Raw genomic sequence first — 20,739 nt, 5'->3', positions numbered from 1 at the left:
TATACAAATGTATTACCAAATATACATAAATAGAAATTGCGTACGTATGTCCGAGGAGTATGTTAAAAAGTAAAGTACATAGAAAGAAAGAAATTTTATAGAATTATTGATTTTAATAAAGATTTCTGGGAAATTTACGCGTCAAATTACATGTAAAGTTAAAAGATAAAAAGAGAACGCAGTAGATTGGTCGCGGCCTTTTCCACGGCCTCCGTTATTAATACGCTTTAGTAGGGTTGAGTCGAGGGGGGATTAGGAGTCTTACAGAGGAACGCCATTGCTGCTGCCTTACAACACCCGTACCAAAAGGTTAGATACTCGCGCTTGTGTTAGACCAATATGTTTTCCTTTAAGAGAATGTTAATTCGTTTGTATAAATCGTGTGCATTGTAAATATATTCTTCGACTTATTACCTCGGTTGTTAGTGAAAGGGAAACAGGGTGGTTCCGTTTTTGGATTTATTTTAATACTATTTCATTGAACGAATGGAACAAAATTGTATTTAAAAAATAAAGTGTTCGATGTAGAAAACCAATTATTTATTGTGTGTTCGCGAAATCAATAACAATTAACGGAAGAATTAACTGTTGGAGGACAAAGCGAGAACAAAGTACATGTTCGTTTACAGTCTTCACAATTGTTCTAATATCGGTATGTAATCAGTATTATATTTGGGTTATTTTACTAACTATACAAACATAAAGATCTTTTTATGGCTATAAATGAAAGATTGTAATCATAACTAAAATGACAGGTATCAGAATGATTTTCTAAATTATGAATATTGATGATTTGAACAAGTTCAAGAAACTGTAGAAATCACGACTGCCGATTAATTTTAAATAAGAAACAATACATATGCAGAGCAAAAATTGAAAGATTCGTATCCTAAATGTATTTTGCGTTTAGTAAAAATAAGTTTCCTTTTCTGTTTCATCCATACAAAGAAATGGCTAGTTATATTTGCTTCAAGAATCTATCTCCCTTACATACCAACTTCCGTTGTATGTGTTCTTGCCTTCCTACTCTTGATTACCGTGTTGCCAAACGTTACGAACCAAACAGATGTGAAAGTTTAAAGAATTCAAGATTTTATTTTACGATTAATCTTTAATAAGTTTAAATAAAATATTGTTTTTTCTTAGTAGAATAATATTTTAGTCTAGAAGCAATATTAATATTAAATAAATTAATCAATTTTATAAATTTATAATCCAATATATATATAAAACAATGAAATATATGTTATATTGACTAAAATATTATCAGTGTATATAAATGAAAAGGCTGCATTGAACAGAAAAAAATAGATTAATCATTTCGCTGAATGTTTTATCTTGTAGATAAATGAGTTGACATTTAATTCTATCGTTTTCCTTATCACGATGTCTCACTAATTCTAGGATTTTTTGGTATGATTAATAACTGATTTCTACATCGAATATTATTCTGTTTTTTTTAAATTGTTTCACGTGAACAGACTATTAGAAAAGTATGCGTTCCGGAAAGGGGAAGAAAGGAATTCGCTATAGGTTTCCAGTACAGAGCCGTAGCAAACCGGTTTAGTACCCTGTATAAATTAAATATTTTAAATAGTGAAAATTTGTTTATTAGAACAAAAACAAACTTTCGTGTGCCCTTGTATATAAAACAATACAATTTTTCATCAATCCTAATACAATGTTATATTCGTTTATCGTTCCTCGTCAGTTTTTAAGTAATGTTTGTTAAGAGCAATAATAAGTTAGTTAGTTACATATAATTTTTCAAAATAAACATGTAAAATTGTTATAAAACAATTGCATATAAAATAAGGGATACGAGTTGTTACGCCCTTATCATCAGTACATTTCATTCCCATGACCGTGCAGTCGTATAATGCAACAAGAGAAGTTAAAATACAGGCCATGTAAGCGGCAACGTTGCACAGGGCGCTGAACAGTATGAGTGTATATCACAGCTGCAGTTTTACGTGTGTTAACTTCAAGAAGAGGGAGATCGAGTCTGTTCTCGGAAGTTCTCATTTGTGCGATACGTAGGCTGCGTCATTTCAAGTTACATATATAGTGTGAAAAGTCCATGATACTCCGTCATTCACGAATCATAACGGCATTGCCATCTACTAGCAAGGCTGCTCCTTAAAGTTTTCTTTCTCTGTCCGTTCATCTATCTTTCTCCCCTCCTCCCTTTCCTCTGCTTAGTAATGTATGCGCTAATGTGTATATTAAAAATGTTATTCGTTAACACGAATAACCTTTCATAAGTGCATAAATCGATTATATATTCAACGTTATGATATTTTATACATGTATGTTCCATATGTTCTATAATTTCATCATAAAAGACTAATTTGTTAATTATGCCCTTTACTAATATTTTTTTTAACGAAAGACAATATTATTACAAAAGTTATTTAATTCGTAACAATAAGTGATTATATGTGAAAAGAATTATTTGCAAAACTGATTTAAATAACAAATTACTTAAATTAATAATAATTATATTTTTTACAAACAGGTTTTGAGGTAATAAAAACTAAAATGACTGGAATCATAAAGAATCACATAGACTTGGGAGGCGAATCAAACTTTAAAACTTCAGCAAATTCACATTTAACATCAGTACCACTCTCTGTAACGCCTCATGTGATAACCGATGAAGTAGATAATGTTGACTACCGTTTTGAAGAAGCTAGATTACAAAGCTTTGAAAATTGGCCTATATCATATATTGAACCCAAGAAATTAGCAGCTGCTGGATTTTATTATACAGGTGAAGGTGATAAAGTAAGGTGTTTTGAATGTCAAGTGGAAATATGCCAATGGGTAGAAGGTGATAACCCTATGGTTGATCATCAACGTTGGTCAGCAAGGTGTAGATTTATTCGTAAAATGCATTGTGGTAATGTACCAATTGGAGTAGATCCCAGTACAGTTTTACCACCTAGGCCAAGAAGCAGAGATGTGTGTGGTCCTTATGGCATAGAATATCGACCTACATCTGGTCCTGATAATCACAATTTCTCTAGTGAACTACAACTACCTAGCACTGCTAAACTTAGTTGTTTAGGTTTGGGTAGACCTAAAGGACCAGTGCACCCTGAATATGCTAGCTATGATGCTAGACTTCGTACATTCGAAACATGGCCAAAATCTATGCCACAGACAAAAGAACAATTAGCAGATGCTGGTTTTTATTATATTGGTAAAGGTGACCAAACCTTATGTTATCACTGTGGAGGTGGCTTAAAGGATTGGGAACCAGAAGATGATCCATGGGAACAACATGCAAAATGGTTTTCTAAGTGTTATTATTTATTAATGGTTCAAGGACAAGATTATGTAAATAAAATAACTGGTCAACATATATCTCCACCATCTAAAGAAGTAAGTATAATGAAACTCCAATCAAGTGTTCCTTCACACTTTATGTAATATATTATGTGTATAAATAATAGCTAATTTATATATTTACATGACACATTTTCTTTTTACAGGAAACAATGCAAATGAATTTACCTAGTTTTATTAAGAAGGTTCAACCAGTCACTGTAGAAACAGAGAAAAAAGAAGAAGTAGAAAGCAATCCTGGACCAAGTTCCCAAAATGTTGGTTCACAAGATAGTGGAATAGAAAGTATTGGAAGCCACACAGAATCTATAAAAGGAAGCACAGAAGATTTATCAAATTCAAAGACACAAAATAATAAACCGATTGATGATGCAAGGATGTGTAAAATTTGTTATAATGGAGAATTAGGAGTGGTATTTCTACCATGTGGACATATAGTTGCTTGTGTTAAGTGTGCTCCTGGAATGACAACTTGTGCAGTATGTAGAGAGCCTGTTACTATGACTGTGCGAGCCTTCTTCTCATAGTATTCCGTAGTTCGTGATAGTTAATGATTACATTTTACATACTGTTGTGGATCGATGGTGAGGAGGCAAGATAAACACTAGTTTTAGATATATATGAATAAGTATATTAATAATAAATGTCACTTAAGTTGTAAATAATACATTGATTCTAATGTGACCCTTTATACTTCACATACAATTTCTGTTATAGTGTTCTACACTCGATCAAAGAGTACTCTTCGACTCGATCATCCACGACTGGTAGCGATAATTAATCGCGAACTGCACTAAATGACATGACTCATGTAGTATACCAGTCTGCGGGTACAAGCTTTAAAAATTTTACAAATTTTCGAAACTTTATGTGATGTTTAAATTATAACAAAATTATTTGAATACGGTTAATAATACAATGAATATATTTAATAGTCGTAATAAAACAGAAGAATCTCCTTCATGCTTTAAAATTTGTCCACCTATGATCAGTATTAAAATAAAAGGATATAAATATATTTAAGTATTTTTACAAATTATATAACATATCATGAATGTCGGATTTATGAGAGAATTGCTCATACTGGTCTTCGGTAAAGTTTTCAGATTAATTTTATCTGAAATTGACAAGAACAGTGTAGTAGTTTCACTCGGTGTAGTTTCTTTCTAAGTATAAGCTGTACCTGCAACTGAATGTTGCTATTTGCATACTAGTAAATTTGTGTTGTTTGTAACATTCAACAATAAAAAAGATAACAAAATAAATATGCTTGATATAGAGTACAAATAGCAACAAGACATGAAGTCTAGTCATTAATATTATATAATGACAAAACAAGTAAAGATTTACAACTGTAAGTTACAAAAATTTAATGAGAGAATATTGATTTTATAATTTTATTATAATACTAATAAAATCAGTGTCTATTTTATTACCTTAGTTTAGTTTGGTCTAATATTGTATTTTAAATTTATACATCCTTTTGTGAAGTAATATGCGTAGCATTTATGAAATGTGATTTTCAGCGTATGTTCAAGAGTAGTTGTACACGCGCAAATGATAAACTGCATACAAATTATTCCGACTAAACTAATCTAGGGTGTAATCGCATATTTCATCTAATAGAGACTTCTAGCATTCTTATCATTTAAAGGATTTGTTGATATTATAAAATATAATGTGTATATTGTGTATACAGTATGATTAAAGACAGGGAAGAGTTATTTGTTTTAGCGTGTAAAAAGAAAAACGGAAGTAGTAGACATTCACATTCACTTAATGAACGATGCTGGAATTTTTCTAGCCACCTGTTTTTGGCTATGATTAGCATTATTATATGTTGTTTCAATGAAGAATAGAATTCGTTAATGATTGATTTGCATTCTTTGAATTTATTGACAAAATTTAATATGTATTAAATTAATTACATTAAACAAATAATTTAAATGCAGCTTTATTTCAAAGATTTTAGATCAAACATTGATTCTATTTTTCTACTATAATTCTACGATAATTCGAATAAAAAATTTGAAATAGTTGAAACATCCTTTTTTTTACTGATTTTCTAACTATTAATGAATTCATTTATTTATCTAGCGAATTTGCATATATACAAGATTTGCTTTCAACATGTATTATGACTGAAAAATATGTAATACATATATCGTACAATCATAAGAAGTATTTGATGTAGGGTTAATGGGCTTAGAAACTAGTAAAGTAGAATGTACTGCGATTTTGTCCTTTTGCCAATTAATATGTTAACAAATGATTGAAACAATGTTAATTTGTCTGTTGAAACATGAGTTGGTCTGAAGTAGTATGGAAGTTGAACGCATAAAGTGTAATTACATATAAATGTACTATTCTTAAATGTCTGTAAATCATTACATTTACTTCCAGTGAAATTGCCAGATTTGCACATTAAACAAAAATAAAGATTCACGTAATTTAGAAAATAACTATTTCCATTAAATTATATTGTACTAAAAGTAATTCACGCGTATACCTTATTAGTTTATTTGATATAACTTGTATATTTTAAGTGCATTATCAATATACATAGACTTTGTCTGAAATTTTAATTGTTTTTTTTTTTCTTTGTGTAATATCATACAAAATTAATATATAATTGAAAATGACTTATATATTTATAAATTGTATACATTTTATGAAAATTATTAAATGATAAAATTGCTTTAAAAATACGTCGAGACTTTAAAACAGACTATTGCATGGATTGAGTCTTGGAAATCATATATTAATCTTCGCCAGTAGTCTTAAATGATTTTGAAAACTGATGTATTATACTAAATCAGTAATCTTTAGCAATGATCTATGGTTAAATTTATACCGCAGCTTTGATGTAAAAACTAATTTAATTTGATGAATTTGAATTTTTGTTTTCTCAAAATAAAATTTGAAAAAATTTTTTATACAAAACTAACTATGATAATGATATGAGTAACGTAGGAACATATTTTGTTTAGTATAAATAAAATGAATAAAGTAAATATAATAATGGAACATATCTTATTTAATCCTTACGTTGAATGTATATAAAAGAAACAATTGATTTTTAAAAATGATTCAGATTTGAATAATATTTTCTAGTTTTAATTCATATTTCCTGATTTTACATTACATCCATTTATATAAATATTTAATTGTTAGAGATAATATCAGGAATAACAGAGACGATAATAATTGTATTTGAAAATAAAAAATTGTTGAATTTTTATATTCATACATATATATATGTTTCTATATTATAAACAAACATGAGAATTTTCCGATTATTTTGGCGTTGAGATGTCGCTGATTTCAAATTCTATAATGGCGACTACTCGTTCAATAAGATATAATAGGATAGAACGAGGTCGGTGTTCGTGTATTAAATTGACAAAAGTTTTTACCTGATATAATATATTTGTGCTTTTTGTGATGTATTGAAAAAGTAAATACTGATAATGGGAGACTTATTTGATATCGCAAATTTAATTACAACTGTCGGTGTTGATAAAATAAAAATTAAGCCGGAGCCCGGATTGCCAGAAAAGTCATCAAATGAAATACTGACAGAGTTGTTTAGTACATTTGACGCTGAAGAAGGAATAGTATCACCCATAAATACTGACCAACAAGTTCCAAATGCCAATATTAAAATTGAAAAATCTAATAAAAATCAGATCAAGAAGAAAAAATCTAAAAAGAAACATAAACATAAAGATAAGAAGCATAAAAAAAAGTCAAAACGTAATTCTTCTGAAAGTAATAGTGATCTTGAAAGTAATAGTAAGATATCATTGATGTTTAAAAATATAGGTAGGTGTATATATTACTTACATTTAACAGTAATCATTTTTTATAATGAATAGATGTTAAGAAGAAGAAAAAGCATAAAAAGAAGACAAAACGGAAGCATGAAAATGATTCAAGTAGGTCATCAGATTCTGATGAACCCAAGAGTAAAATAACAAAACTTGACAGTTATGATAACATAAAAAGGAAATGTCATAACAAAGATAATGGGTTAGAGAAAAAGAATATCAATATGTCAGAGAATGTCAAGGAATTAATGCTAGTTAAAAAGGAATCAGTGTCAGCGAACACTTTTACAAAAGAGCCAGATAGTCCTCAATTACCACCTATTTCAAAGAAAATTCAAGATGAATCTGAAGAGCAATTAATACCTATAATTCTTGGTTTGTATTATTTATTTGATAATTTTATATTTATAATAATCTCAAAACATGTTTAATATAGATACTTTTTTATTTTAAGTTTTGTTTCCTGTACAAAATGTTACTAAACTATAAATTTAAACTATTATTGTGATATTCTTTTTGAATATATAGAAAAACCAAAACAAGCACTTCAAGGAAAAATCTTAATAAAAGATCTCAAGAATAGTACAGTCTATAATAATACAGTGAAAGAAATAGAAAATAAAGAAAAAGAAAAGGCTGCTCGAATGGAAGATGGTGAATTATCTGATAGTAGTACAGATAATCGAACATTAAGTCCAAGTCCAACACAATGCAGTTTACATAGATCATCTACGTTAAGTCCAAACTTGGAAAAAGTAGAAAATAAAACATTGAGTCTTTCAAAGGGTATAATTGTAAAAACTGATTTGAGATTTATTTTGAGAGAAAAGGAAAAGAAAAGATTAGGTGATGTAGAAAAATCAAAATTATACATGGATAGTGAATATAAAGAAAAAGTATGTAACTATACTAACAAAAGTACAAGCAGGGATAGTAAACATAATTATAATTGTCATTTAGAAGAAAAAAAAAGATCTTCTGAATCCAGAACATGTACAAGTTCACATAGAAGTAGAAGTAGAGGTGGAGATAAAAAAAGAAACAAAAGTATTGACAGACATGATAAAAGTCGGAGCAGCGATAGACGAGAATTTTTGAAATGTAGAGAAAGACGAAGACATAGAAGTCGTAGCGACGATAAAAGCAGGGATAAGTATGTACGAGGACGAAGTAGAAGTAGAGAACGAAAGTTAGTACTGTTTATTTACTAATGTATATGTACACTTATTAGTGTACTTATATATATATATCTATTGTGCATGTGCGCGTATAAACATATTCTGATATATTAGCACATAACTCTTTTTAAATCATTTATAAGTTTGTGTATTTTATTAGGGAAAGAATAGAAATTGATAAAAAAAAATTGTTGGAAATAGCAAGAAGGAATGCAATAAACATGATTAAACAAGGAACATTACCATTAGTACAGCAGGATAAAGCTATTGCTGCAATTCAAGCTGGTGGAAAAACAGTAGATGAACTCACAGGTAAATGTATAAGAATATATCTTAATTATTAAGCACGTATTTATTCGTTAAAGTACATCTATTGTTTTAGATTTTTGTAAATCATTATCGAAATCCGAAGCATTAGGAGAACTTTCTAGTATCTCTTCAGAAGAAGATGGAAGTGAATCTGAAAAGGGCTTCCATCATCCCTTTTTACTTAAAGGACGACCTAATTCTATTATTATGAATATTCGGGTGAGTTTGAGATAAGTAATAAATAAAAATACTACTAGTTTATTCATTAATATATTATTATTCCTATATTTAAGGATGCAAAACAATTGCCAACCAAAACATTCCAAGAAAAAACTGTGGAATCATCGAATCAACTACGTTTACAATTTCCTGTATCAAGTGGACAACATCATAGAAAAAGCGGTAAAGCATCTATACTTATAATTTTAGTTAAAGTATCATTTTGACTTCAGTTTTGTAGACTTATTCTTTTACAGAAAATGAGTGGATACCAGTCACACCAAAAAAACCAGAACCAAAAAAACAATTTGTACCATCTTCTGTGCCAGCTGAACCTCCTGTTGTAATATGTTCAACCACACCTGTTGTATATCCAATGCAATCAACAGTTTTTCCCCAACCAACAATTCCAGAGGTACAAAGAAGAAAATAATTTTTAACTTTTTTATGGTGGATTTGCATTTATACGTGCATTGTATTTACAGGTAATAGATATTGGTTCCATAGTATCTCAAAGATTAGCAGCAATGAGAAAGTTAAGAGAAAATCCAAATGATGTATTTGCTCAGAATGAAATGTATCGTGCACAAAATGAGGTATAAGATTAAATTGTATTTGATACAATGCAATTATGATATGATATGCTTATATCATTATATATTTATATTATAGATGAAGACATGGGCTGAAAGTAAACAAATGCCAGGACAGTTTACTGGCAGTACGGGAGCCAAAGTGCTCTCACCTGCAGAACTTACTTCAGGTTATCAAGCCTGGGCTCGTAAGGTAACAGTATTATTTGCAACACGATTATCTTTCATTGTTTGCTCTTTCACATTCATTTGATCATTGAAAACTATTTAAAAAATTATGATAGCAATACTTCACCTAATTATATTCTTGCATATAAAATGGTTGATAAATTATGAGTATGAAACGTTAATACATATGTTAAAGCATATGTATTATATACGTTACAGTTTCTATTTTTTTTTTTCACCACGCATTGCCTGATACTGATATTGCCTGTAACAAGTTTTCAGGTACAGTTTCTATCAAGATCAATGCTATATCAAATATAGCAGATCTGATAAGAACTGTGTTGTAGGCACAGACTATTTCTTTTACAGAAGTAGATTCTGTGTCTGCATGGACACAGGAGCATCATTATTTTGTATACAAATATCTGCATTCGATAATGTAATTACATAGTTACTAAATTTTCCACTCACTTTATTAAAATAAATTATAATAAAAAATAAATGTATACAAGAATAATAATTGCTATTCTGGACGTAATGAGCTCCTGTGAGATTATTGCTAATTATCATCAGCTTCCCATCATAGGATTTCATCAGGAGTTACTGTATCTTTTTGTTATTAAGCTGGGATATTTAGCATTAGTCTGCATCCACCTGAGGGTTTGTTACAGGCACGTAGCTACATCAAAGAAGAAACAACTTCAGCGGCGTGATGTCGAATTTATGATTTTTTTTGGTAAGTATTTTCACTCAAAAAATATTTGAACTTTACATAATCAGTTACTACATTGAGATATCGTAATTGGATATGGTGTAACAAAATTATATTTTAATATATGTATATTGTTATCATTCTTATTTTTTAATTTTGATTATTATAGATTTTACAAAATTTATTATGTCTTAATCTAACAAACTATTTAGGATCAATTAGTATCAGCACAACCTGTTTCGGGTGGGATGGGTATGGCTTTACTACAGAAGATGGGTTGGCGACCAGGGGAGGGTTTGGGAAAAAATAAAGAAGGTACTCTTGAGCCCTTGCAGCTTGAAGTAAAATTGGATAAAAGAGGCCTAGTTTCAGAGCAAGATATTGGGCAAAAAGTAGGAAAAACTACAAAACCTATAGTACCTGCAATTAAAACCTTGGAAGGTATGTCACAGTAAAAATTTTACAATTTATATATTACAGTAAAATTCATATATTACAGGAAAACATCCAGTATCACTATTGGGTGAATATTGTTCAAAGCGGAAACTTGGTGCTCCAGTTTATGAACTATGTTTTGAATGTGGACCAGATCATAGAAAAAATTTTCTTTTTAAAGTATACATCTTTAATAGCTTATGCTCTATTTTGTCACTAAATTTTACAGGTTGTTTTTAGCTAATACTATATTTCAGGTTAAAGTTAATGGAATTGAATATAAGCCAAGTGTGGCAAGTCCAAATAAAAAGCAGGCTAAAGCAGAAGCAGCACAGATTTGCTTGCAAACATTAGGTTTACTACCAGAACCTAGTTCTATACCTGTTACAAAACCTTAGTTACTACAGTAATTTAAGATTACAAGTATTACTTCTTTCAAAATTAGTAATAATAATGTAAAGCAATGTACATAAAAAATTTGTAAATTTTAAAAAATAAGTTAAATACTTTTTCTAATTTAAAATGTATATATTTAACTTAAAATTTATATTTTATCGTATTTCGTTTTTATCATTGAATGTTCAAATGTTTATTACATTTTGTCAGATTAAATGTATACACTAATAAATATGTAAATAAAATATAATTATATAATATAAAATTATATCTTTACATAGTATTCATATAATTCCTTTTCTAACAAAAATTATAATTCATAAATTCGAATAGTAAATTGTATAAAATACAAAATGCAGACTATGATTCGAGGTTATTGTTTACATTTAAATATCTATGTAAGATATGTATGTTTAAAATTATAGAAATATGTTTAAAATTTTTTAATAAACTAATTTAATTTTGTAGTTCATCCAATCATACATGATTTATTACAATAAAAAAGATAATTTTCACTTTGATAAAACTAAAAAGGAAGTTGGTGTTATGGTTAATGTCAAACTGCTATGACAGTGAAACGCCGGCAATTTAATTTTTACTGTGATGGATGATGCGGAGGAACCAATTTTTTACGACGATGAAGATGATTTTGTTGGACATGAATATTTACAAGACACTGAATATGAATACGAATATGAAGACATGGAACGAGAAACATTATTTGAACTGTATCAATATTGCTTCTGCCCTACTGTTTATGATACCATCTCATACATCTTACCACTACTTATTTCTACGATCATATTTAGATTATGCATCCATTCTCGTAAGATATATTTTTATAGATATGCGCATACACATAGTGACAAAATAAAAAATTGAATCTCAATATTTTAAATTTTATATTACAGAACATGTGTCACACAAGACTTTCCATATACTGTCAATGTTGATTGGTATATATAATATTTATCATTATGTGACAGAATGTTTATATACATTACTATTATTGTGTATAATTTCGTATATTAGTCTATATATACCTAAAAAGTATTGCAAAAACATAGGAATATTTTTACCATCTCTTTTTATTATTGCATATTGGTAAGTTTTAGAATGTGCTATGAACAATTGTTACTTTAAATGCAATTAATGTATTTATGTGAATAATTTTCTTTTATGATTTTTATTTAATAGTGAATTTTCTATGCCACCAATAACTTGGCATAAAATACGTAGCGTAGTAATGACAATGGCAATGAAAACAATCAGTGTAGCAATAGACAAAATAGACTCAAATGATTTGCCTAACATTTACACCTACATGGGATATACTTTTTGTGGTGTTACATGTCTTTTTGGTCCATGGATATCATTTAAAGATTATATGTCAGTACGTTATGTTAACAGTCAGGTATAGAAATTTTATTTCAGATTATACATTTTTTCACTCAAATAAAGTTAAAAGATATCATTGATAAGTTTTATATTTCAGGGTAAGTGGTGGATAATTTATGGCATTCAATCTATGTTTTTATCCATATTATTTTTAACTATTTCAAATTGTTGGACACAATGGATAGTTATGGATAATTCATGGAAGTTAGTAAAAACTTTTTCACAAAGTTTAATATCATTTATCACATTATAATAAGTATTAATTTGGCTTTATTGATGTAGGTGGTTATTGGCTTATAGAGATGCACTATCTTTTCGAGCATCTCACTATTTTATTTCATACATTGCATCTACTTTATTGTTAATAGGAGGATTTCCACTTTCCTTAAAAACTGTGGTAAAACCATTAAAAATTGAATTTCCACGTTCTCTTGTAGATGTTGTTGTTTGTTGGAATATACCAATGCATTTCTGGTTAAAAACATGTATGTATTGATATTTAAAGTCATTTTCGTATATTTAAATTCATCATTATTAAATTGTAAGATATCGAATATTTAAATCAGTATCTAATTTTTAGACATATTCCGTCCTAGTATTAAACATTTAGGAAAATTCGGGGCTGTAACAATGACATATTTAACAAGTGCCCTATTACATGGATTAAATTTTCAACTGGCGGCGGTTCTACTTAGCCTCGGATTTTATACATATGTAGAATACCAACTGAGGTCTATGCTTGCAAATATTTTCGATGCATGTATTGCATCAAAGCAGTGTACCACAAATAAATGTATACACACATACAACACTCATAATTCTTGGTGGGTACTTATAACAAATATGGTATTTTCTGGGTTATCAGTGTTTCATTTAGCATATTTAGGTCTTATGTTTGATACATCAGAATTACAAGAAACAGGATATAGTTATATTCATACTATCGAGAAATGGTCGCAACTTGGATTTGCTAGCCACTGGGTAGTGTTTGCCACATATTGCATATATTTTTTGATTAGGTAATATTAGATTTAAAAATTACACGTTTATTAATCTTAAATAATTTACACATATGTTATATTAACATAGATCTACAGACACTATCTAGGCAGGAAGAATAAAGTACAGAAATTATAAAATAATTTAAACAGGAGATGTAATATGATCATAGAATTCTGAAAATAAGTAAAATACATAGTCTTTATTAAATTTATAACATAATATAAAGTAGATTTGCACGTATGTGTATATAAAGCACATTAAACAATTATTACATTGCAATTCTAAAATGTTTATATGCTATACTCATTAAATAATACTTTATTGACATCTTATGTTATCAAACTTGAACAAAGTTATACTAGGGGATAAGAATATTCTTTTAATTAAAATACAATTAATTTTGCAATTTGATTTTGATGCTAGTAAAATATACCAATACACAACAGTATACTATATATTACAGCATAATGTATCGTATACTCTACAACAAGTTAAAAACAAAAATAACACACTTTAGAATTAACTACTCATTTGTTCTTGTATAAAATATACGAAAGAATTTTTCTACAGGTTTACTTACATATTTAAGGCAAAAGTTTGAAACATGTGTTTACATACACACATACACGTGCACACGTATATGTATATGTTCATCCATACACACCACATACGTACACGCATATGCGATTAACTACTAATTTAATAATAATGTACCTACTATTGTAAATATACAATTTTTCTAACACTGTCACGAAAGCGTAATTAATGCGTTATACGATATTGTTTAATATTAGACAATCATCAGTACAGTAAGCGCTTTTATACATAATATTATGATCAGCTCCTTCTCATGATTATAAATTATTTGTAAAAAATGTTATTTGTAATAATTATAATTTGTAATTACAAATTTAATTCTTACTAAACAGATATATAATGTACAATTCCATAAGTAATTCTTTTTTATTAAACAAAACGTATTACCTTTTTAATATTATACTTTAAAATTTAACATATAACGAGTCATTTTATATTATTAAAATATCTTCATTAATATACATTGCTGACATTTCTTTATGAAATACATTAATTTATTAAAATATTTATTTGTTCTTATGTATACAAACATATACATTCAATATGTATATATACACACAATATATTATTCACATAAACCATATATTCTTTTGGGTGAAATCTATATTAATTAAAATTTATGTTTATCCGCATTATATATCAATATTGACATATCTATTAATTTAATTACATATTCTACACTGACAAAAAATAAAATAAATGTACATAAATTATATTGCATAATATCGGGTGTAATCATATTTCAATGATAATTTTAGCATCGTTAATAGTACAATAAAATTTATACAATTTCTTTTAAATTTTTAAAATATTTAAAGTGCATTACTATTTGCATAGTATTTTTAAAGCTATGTTTATAAAAGCCATTTTTTTAATTAGTATTATTTATATGCCATGTAATATTTTAAATGTCAACCATAGTATAAAATTATGTACTAAAGCAATTTATAAGTACACGTGGGAACAATTTTTGATAAGATTTTACAAATAAAAAGCAGCATTAAAAATGAAAAATGTTACTAAAAAATATACAACAGGCTATATATATATTGCTTTGTAAAATCTACTGCAATTATAAAAATTTGAAAACAGTACTTGTGTGTTTTCTTTTTATAATTGTATTTAACGATATTTTAAATATTAAACATCTATTATTATTTACATTGTACACAAAATTTTAAAAAGAAAGTGTTTTTTTAACTGTATCCTCGGATCATTTGTAGAAATGTGAACATTTAAAATTTTTATTATTATATTTGCATAAAATCAATATAATATTAAAATAATTAATCATACGTATTATATATGCGCTTTACTTCATTTTTGTGTATTCCATTTAAACATTTTTTTTTCTTTCTTTTTTTTTGTAATAACATCGAAGAAAAATGTTTATAAACTCTTATTATACTCCATAAAATATTTGTACATTCTAATGTTATTTTTGATCACATTTCTTGATATGTTTTGTCTTAAAATCATTGTAAAACAATGAAGACGAACTGTAAGTAAAAGAGTATAATATTTTTAAAAATTTGCATTTCAAATAAAAGAAGTCTGAAGACACAGTTAAAATTATTATGCATAATAATAATTATGCAATTTAATATCATATAGCATTTTTAGTACATTAAATTTACTTTCATCATACTATGATTGCAATTTCTTAGTAAAGTATATTATACGCGTCACATGATTTTTTATAAACTATTTTGTCAACTCAAAATTTAAAAATCTGTATAATACATAACATTCCTCTATAATTCAATAGTTATATGAGCAGGTATTATGTTTATCTACAAATATTACCTTGCGTGTGTAAAGATAAATGAACCATATTAATTACATACTATAAGTAATACATGTACATTAGGATTATAAGTTTCAGCATACTTTAATTTTTTGTTTATAACAAGTATGTTCAATTTTTCAATTTAACTGAATTTTAACCTATTTTTTACTGCATACTAAAGGTTGTTGCTGGACAGCGATACGCTGTACGATCAATTATTATTTGTATAGCATTTTTATTCTGACCAGCAGAAATTTAATGTAGCAAAAGTACGATTAATAAAAAGGCATATTAATTTTTTCCGCGATCGTTCAACGCATCGCAAAATGTAAAAAAAACTTTAAAAACCATTGTAGGCCATCAATTTTTTACGCATGAGAAACTTATAATCCAAACTATAAGCACAAAATAACTACTTTGAAAAAGTTGATGATGATTAGTGATCTAACTATTCTTCATTAATCGTGATAAAAGCAATAGCTGTTTGAATTGTGGATTGAAGATCAATAAAATGTTTTTACTGAATGGTCGGATTTAAACGATGAGATCTTCTGCGCTGTGGAGAGACTTGAGTTACTGGATTGTCCTTTTCAATGCCACTTAGAACATCGGTTAGTCATCTGATAAATGCAGTTTTATAAGTTTTGCTCGTGCGTGCACTGCAAGTCACAGAAAGAAATGGAAATGGTTCGTTAGCCATCTCAATGCTACTTATACGAAGCTTTAAATATAATGTACTCGGTTTTTATGTGTAGACAGTAACTGAATTTAGTGAAAAAGTATTTTCTTTTTATATATTCATAGTATATCAAATTTTTTAAAATATATACTGTACATAACATTGCTTTAATATCCTTTGTCAAAATCTTGTACAACTTTAAATATCATACATGCGTTAAATGATAATTTCTTATTAGTGCATGCAATGACTACTAATGATAGAACATTAGTGATACATGCAAGTTAATGCCAATGATAAATAATGTGAAATGTTTACATATAACTTTACATTCTTTTATACATAATATATGTACACATAAAATTAAAATCATATTTACATATGTCCGAATTAAATGTAATAAACCTAATTACAGAATACAAAAATTGCTAAAAATTCATTATAATATACAACACACAATAGCAAATAAAAGTACTCATGTACTCTTTAAAAGAGAATAATTTTTTCTAAAATGTCAAAATGACTAAACGATTTGAATTTTTTTGAAAAGCTAGGTCTATTTTACTATGTAATTTACAAGTAATTTAGTATTACTAGCTTCTCAAAATATTCAAATTGCTTGATTCAATTAAAAAAAAAGATTATTCTGCTTTAAATAGTAAACGAATATTTTTATCTGGTATTATATGCAATGCATTAATTATCAATACATCAAATTTATCGATCAAAAATTGGCGAATTTCATAAAGAAGCTATATAACTGTTACTCTGCAAAACTTTAGAAGTAACAGTTACTGAGACTTACTGTCTTAAAGAATGATAGCGATTTACTCGATCTGCAGACCTGAGGATCATATTTGTGCCTTGTTGTGGTTGCGTGACCGAACTGTTTGTAGACACATTTGTAGTACGGGTTTCTGCGATGCATGAAGTTCTTATAGGCTTTGTCATCTTGGCCTTTGTTACCGACGGTTTCGGTATAGATACTGAGATAACGGGAATACTGGTAGATGTATTACTGTTGTTCGTAGTGGTGGTAGTTGTAGTAGTAGTAGTGGTGGTGGTGATCGTAGTAGTGGTAGTAGTGATGCTGGTGGTGGTGATGGTATTATTACTGCTGCTGCTGTTGCTGCTGTTATTGATATTATTGATGAGTGTTGCTGATTTGGTGGACTTAACACGACGTGGAGGTGGATCACAGGTATTACTGCGGGCCATCCAATTTCTATAATATTTAGTAAAAGAAAAACTACAATTCTCTATTAATTTGTATAACATGCAACAGTTTCATGACAAGCAGATTGATCTTATTACAGTCACAGAGCCCTATCACAAAAGAAAATATTAATAAAAATTGAAAAACATTGGATAATAGGAAAGAAGAAAAAATGAAAGAACTGATAAGGTCAAATAATAAATGCAAACAAAGATAATAAATTATTATGTAATAAAGAAAATTTTACTGACCTTTTAGTAAAAGTTGTAGTTGGTCTAGGAACAAGTTTTTTTGTAGGATCCTTCTCTTTATTTCCTACTATTGTATTGATTGCACTTTTTTGACTTCTTGTTTGTAATAATGGTTTTAAATAAGGGCTAAAAACATAATACACATTGATTAATAACAGTTTTATCAATGATAACAACTTGAATTAATAATATTTACTGTACTACTGTTGATGGTCCAGTACTTGTATTAATAGGAGCATGATTTGTCAACAAACGTTTTCTTTTAGCTTTGAGTTGATTCAATTTATCACCCTCTGTTAAAGCTGTGTACTTCGTTGTACTAGCACCCGTGGTACGTTTGAAGTCATGAAATGTGATTCCATCGACACGATGCATTTTTCCCGAAACATTATCTTGTACCACATGACCATCTTTTAAATTAGATAAAAATGATGACTTAGGTCTACCAATTATAGAATATATTCCATATTTATGCACTGGATTTCCATTCTGACATTGTAATGGTTCTTTCAATAAAGAATGAAGAAATGCTTCTTTCCTAAGATATAAAATTGATCACTTTTTTCAATTCAAATATAACATTAAACCTAAACCTAATATTTAATAAAGATACGTACTTTTCTAACCATTCCTGTTGATGCCCAATGACAGAACCTGGCCGACATATTCTTATCCATGCTATTGTTTCATGAGCTGTTAGATGATAATGTTTCATAATGTAACAGCCTATTAAAGAACCAGTTCTACCAAGTCCTGCTTTACAGTGTACAGCAACAGCACCACATGCTTTTTCTGCTACTTTAAGAAACTGTCGCATAATTGAATCCGTTGGAGTTGAACCATCAACAAAAAACAGATCTTTATGATCAAATCCTGCATCTGTGAAAATTGAAGCATCATAAATTTTTTTATTAAGTCGTATAATAGTAGTAACATTGTTATAACGGAAATATGTAAAATATGACTCTGGTGCATGAAGAGGGTATCCTGAAAACAAAAAGAAATAGAAATAACAAAATGAAAAATATATATAATAGTACTACAACATTCGTAAATACAATACAAAAACTTACCATCTTCTATCTTAAATTTAGCATATGGTCCACAAAATGCAATGAATTTGCCAGGGACAATCCAATTTAAATCTCCATTTTCTACTCTTTCAAAATATTCATATTCTTTAACACAGAAATCTTGAAAATTGAAAAATCCAAGTCTATGACATTTATATATAGCGCTAAGACATTCGCTTAATGATATTTGATACCATGGTGTACCAACAGAAGCATCCCGAAACATAATAAATGGTGGACTATTTGGGCTACTTGTCAAACAGTTATATGCTTCCTCTGCTGTGCGTTTACAATACAATATCTAAGAAATGTGGATTAACATTATTATATTCACGAGTAGATGATGCATTAATTATTTATAAATAATTGATAAGTGTCTTACAGAATAACTTCCAATGAGGAAAGCAGCATTAACTCTTTTTCCAGGGTCTGTTGTTGTATAATGTACAATTTTTTTCTTTTTTAAAGTTACTGCTTTAAGTTTTCTATTAACCTTCTGGCAATAATGATATAGCATAGCCAAATTTAATGGACCAAAATCATCATAGAAATTTTCATAAATTAATTCATCGTCAATACTGAAATAATGGGTGTTTGGAGTACTTTTTGGTTTTATTGTTGTCCGCAGTGTCACAAAATAAAGCCGATCTAAAGAAAATATTTTGAAAAAACATAATTATTATTAAATAAATTACAAACAATATATATTATTTGTATCTTTATATATGTTACCTTTTATGAATTCTGTTGCACATACTAATACGTCATTTGTTTCCTCCATTATTAGTTTTTATTTAGTAACTGATGCTGTGAATAACAATTAAATAAGTGTGTCATCAGTGTTATGGATATACACAGGATACAATTTAATTAATGCAATCAGAGATCATAAATATAAACACACAGAAGGTTAGGAGTGGGTGTAGTAAAGGTAAACTGCATCCATTTACCTACACATAATTATACTTTTATGACATATTTAATAAATACGAATTCGTAATTAGAACATTCTATATACAAAAATGAGGTGTCTGTTATATTACAAGATGCCTTACACTCACCTGCACGACCGTTACAAGATTCAAACTTGGTCAATTGAGAGTCGGTGATGGCCGATCGATTGCGTTGTACAGCTCTTCCGGTTGTATATACATTCAAGTATTTGTTAATACATGAATAATATTTAATGTATTTTTGTTATTAGCACATCACCATTTTATAAATCATTAATAAGATATTTATTCCTGATATATAACAACATCATTATCCACCATAGGAGCAGAAGGTAGTTTTCGAATACACTGCCATATTGGTTGCTCTCACAAAATTAAACTGATAATAATGTACTGATTTAATTTTTACAACAAGAAACATCGTAAAATGTTCACTAATGTTGTATAAAAAGATTATAACTTAAATAGAAATAATGTTAAAGTTTACAACGCAATTAGTCAACAATTTTATCTGTTTCTGCTTGGCATGGATTAGACAACGATTATTCCATTAATTGCAAAACAGCGCACTCTAGCCGAGAAAAATGGTC

At 28.3% G+C, this 20,739-nt stretch overlaps 4 protein-coding genes across 13 annotated transcripts; 3 read left to right on the top strand and 1 right to left on the bottom strand.

The window, feature by feature from the left end:
* Positions 1-156: 156 nt before the first annotated feature.
* On the top strand, positions 157-5,813 carry LOC100882163 (Death-associated inhibitor of apoptosis 1). Of its 4 annotated transcripts, none has more exons than XM_012296061.2 (3): positions 157-309; positions 2,519-3,387; positions 3,498-5,813. In XM_012296061.2, the coding sequence occupies exons 2-3, from the start codon at positions 2,542-2,544 to the stop codon at positions 3,876-3,878; spliced, it is 1,227 nt and encodes a 408-aa protein (XP_012151451.1). In that variant the 5' UTR covers positions 157-309; positions 2,519-2,541; the 3' UTR covers positions 3,879-5,813. The 4 variants fall into 4 exon arrangements, with proteins under 4 accessions (XP_012151451.1, XP_003707941.3, XP_076391437.1 ...); XM_003707893.3 differs by having other exon boundaries at positions 246-652; XM_076535322.1 differs by lacking the exon at positions 157-309 and adding an exon at positions 1,405-2,036.
* Positions 5,814-6,642: 829 nt separating this feature from the next.
* LOC100879799 (Son RNA binding protein) lies at positions 6,643-11,459 on the top strand. 6 transcript variants are annotated; one of them, XM_076535308.1, is made up of 13 exons: positions 6,650-7,146; positions 7,230-7,556; positions 7,710-8,027; positions 8,142-8,370; positions 8,520-8,671; positions 8,742-8,887; positions 8,962-9,070; positions 9,145-9,302; positions 9,373-9,483; positions 9,560-9,673; positions 10,573-10,801; positions 10,860-10,975; positions 11,053-11,459. In XM_076535308.1, the coding sequence occupies exons 1-13, from the start codon at positions 6,822-6,824 to the stop codon at positions 11,191-11,193; spliced, it is 2,475 nt and encodes an 824-aa protein (XP_076391423.1). In that variant the 5' UTR covers positions 6,650-6,821; the 3' UTR covers positions 11,194-11,459. The 6 variants fall into 6 exon arrangements, with proteins under 6 accessions (XP_012151443.1, XP_076391424.1, XP_012151445.1 ...); XM_076535307.1 differs by having other exon boundaries at positions 6,649-7,107; positions 7,710-8,370; XM_012296051.2 differs by having other exon boundaries at positions 7,710-8,370.
* Positions 11,460-11,794: 335 nt separating this feature from the next.
* On the top strand, positions 11,795-14,888 carry por (Protein-serine O-palmitoleoyltransferase por). Its single transcript, XM_003707865.3, has 6 exons — positions 11,795-12,017; positions 12,103-12,295; positions 12,389-12,605; positions 12,687-12,793; positions 12,872-13,074; positions 13,170-14,888. The coding sequence occupies exons 1-6, from the start codon at positions 11,795-11,797 to the stop codon at positions 13,610-13,612; spliced, it is 1,386 nt and encodes a 461-aa protein (XP_003707913.2). The 3' UTR covers positions 13,613-14,888.
* cdc14 (cell division cycle protein 14) lies at positions 13,772-20,687 on the bottom strand. Of its 2 annotated transcripts, none has more exons than XM_012296045.2 (9): positions 20,258-20,687; positions 19,929-20,146; positions 19,579-19,844; positions 19,197-19,497; positions 18,741-19,110; positions 18,320-18,661; positions 18,124-18,249; positions 17,462-17,905; positions 13,772-16,636 (listed from the first exon to the last, which is right to left on the bottom strand). In XM_012296045.2, the coding sequence occupies exons 2-9, from the start codon at positions 19,975-19,977 to the stop codon at positions 16,594-16,596; spliced, it is 1,941 nt and encodes a 646-aa protein (XP_012151435.2). In that variant the 5' UTR covers positions 19,978-20,146; positions 20,258-20,687; the 3' UTR covers positions 13,772-16,593. The 2 variants fall into 2 exon arrangements, with proteins under 2 accessions (XP_012151435.2, XP_012151437.2); XM_012296047.2 differs by having other exon boundaries at positions 17,462-17,881.
* Between the last annotated feature and the right edge of the window lie 52 nt (positions 20,688-20,739).

The sequence above is a fragment of the Megachile rotundata genome, chromosome 9, assembly GCF_050947335.1.
Source record: "Megachile rotundata isolate GNS110a chromosome 9, iyMegRotu1, whole genome shotgun sequence".
Taxonomy (NCBI): Eukaryota; Metazoa; Arthropoda; class Insecta; order Hymenoptera; family Megachilidae; genus Megachile; species Megachile rotundata.
Note: the sequence above shows the minus strand (reverse complement) of the source record. Positions and strands in the feature narration are given on the sequence as shown.

Coding starts and splice junctions, on each gene's coding strand:
- LOC100879799 (XM_012296051.2), top strand. CDS start 6,822: ATGGGAGACTTATTTGATATCGCAAATTTAATTACAACTGTCGGTGTT. Junction 8,672..8,741: donor AACAGTAGATGAACTCACAG/GTAAATGTATAA, acceptor CTATTGTTTTAG/ATTTTTGTAAATCATTATCG. Junction 9,303..9,372: donor CCCAACCAACAATTCCAGAG/GTACAAAGAAGA, acceptor TTGTATTTACAG/GTAATAGATATTGGTTCCAT.
- por (XM_003707865.3), top strand. CDS start 11,795: ATGGATGATGCGGAGGAACCAATTTTTTACGACGATGAAGATGATTTT. Junction 12,794..12,871: donor GTTATGGATAATTCATGGAA/GTTAGTAAAAAC, acceptor TTATTGATGTAG/GTGGTTATTGGCTTATAGAG. Junction 13,075..13,169: donor GCATTTCTGGTTAAAAACAT/GTATGTATTGAT, acceptor TCTAATTTTTAG/ACATATTCCGTCCTAGTATT.
- cdc14 (XM_012296045.2), bottom strand. CDS start 19,977: ATGGAGGAAACAAATGACGTATTAGTATGTGCAACAGAATTCATAAAA. Junction 19,845..19,928: donor TGCAACAGAATTCATAAAAG/GTAACATATATA, acceptor TATTTTCTTTAG/ATCGGCTTTATTTTGTGACA. Junction 16,637..17,461: donor CGCTATCATTCTTTAAGACA/GTAAGTCTCAGT, acceptor TGTGACTTGCAG/TGCACGCACGAGCAAAACTT.
- LOC100882163 (XM_003707893.3), top strand. CDS start 616: ATGTTCGTTTACAGTCTTCACAATTGTTCTAATATCG. Junction 653..2,518: donor TCACAATTGTTCTAATATCG/GTATGTAATCAG, acceptor TTTTACAAACAG/GTTTTGAGGTAATAAAAACT. Junction 3,388..3,497: donor TATCTCCACCATCTAAAGAA/GTAAGTATAATG, acceptor TTCTTTTTACAG/GAAACAATGCAAATGAATTT.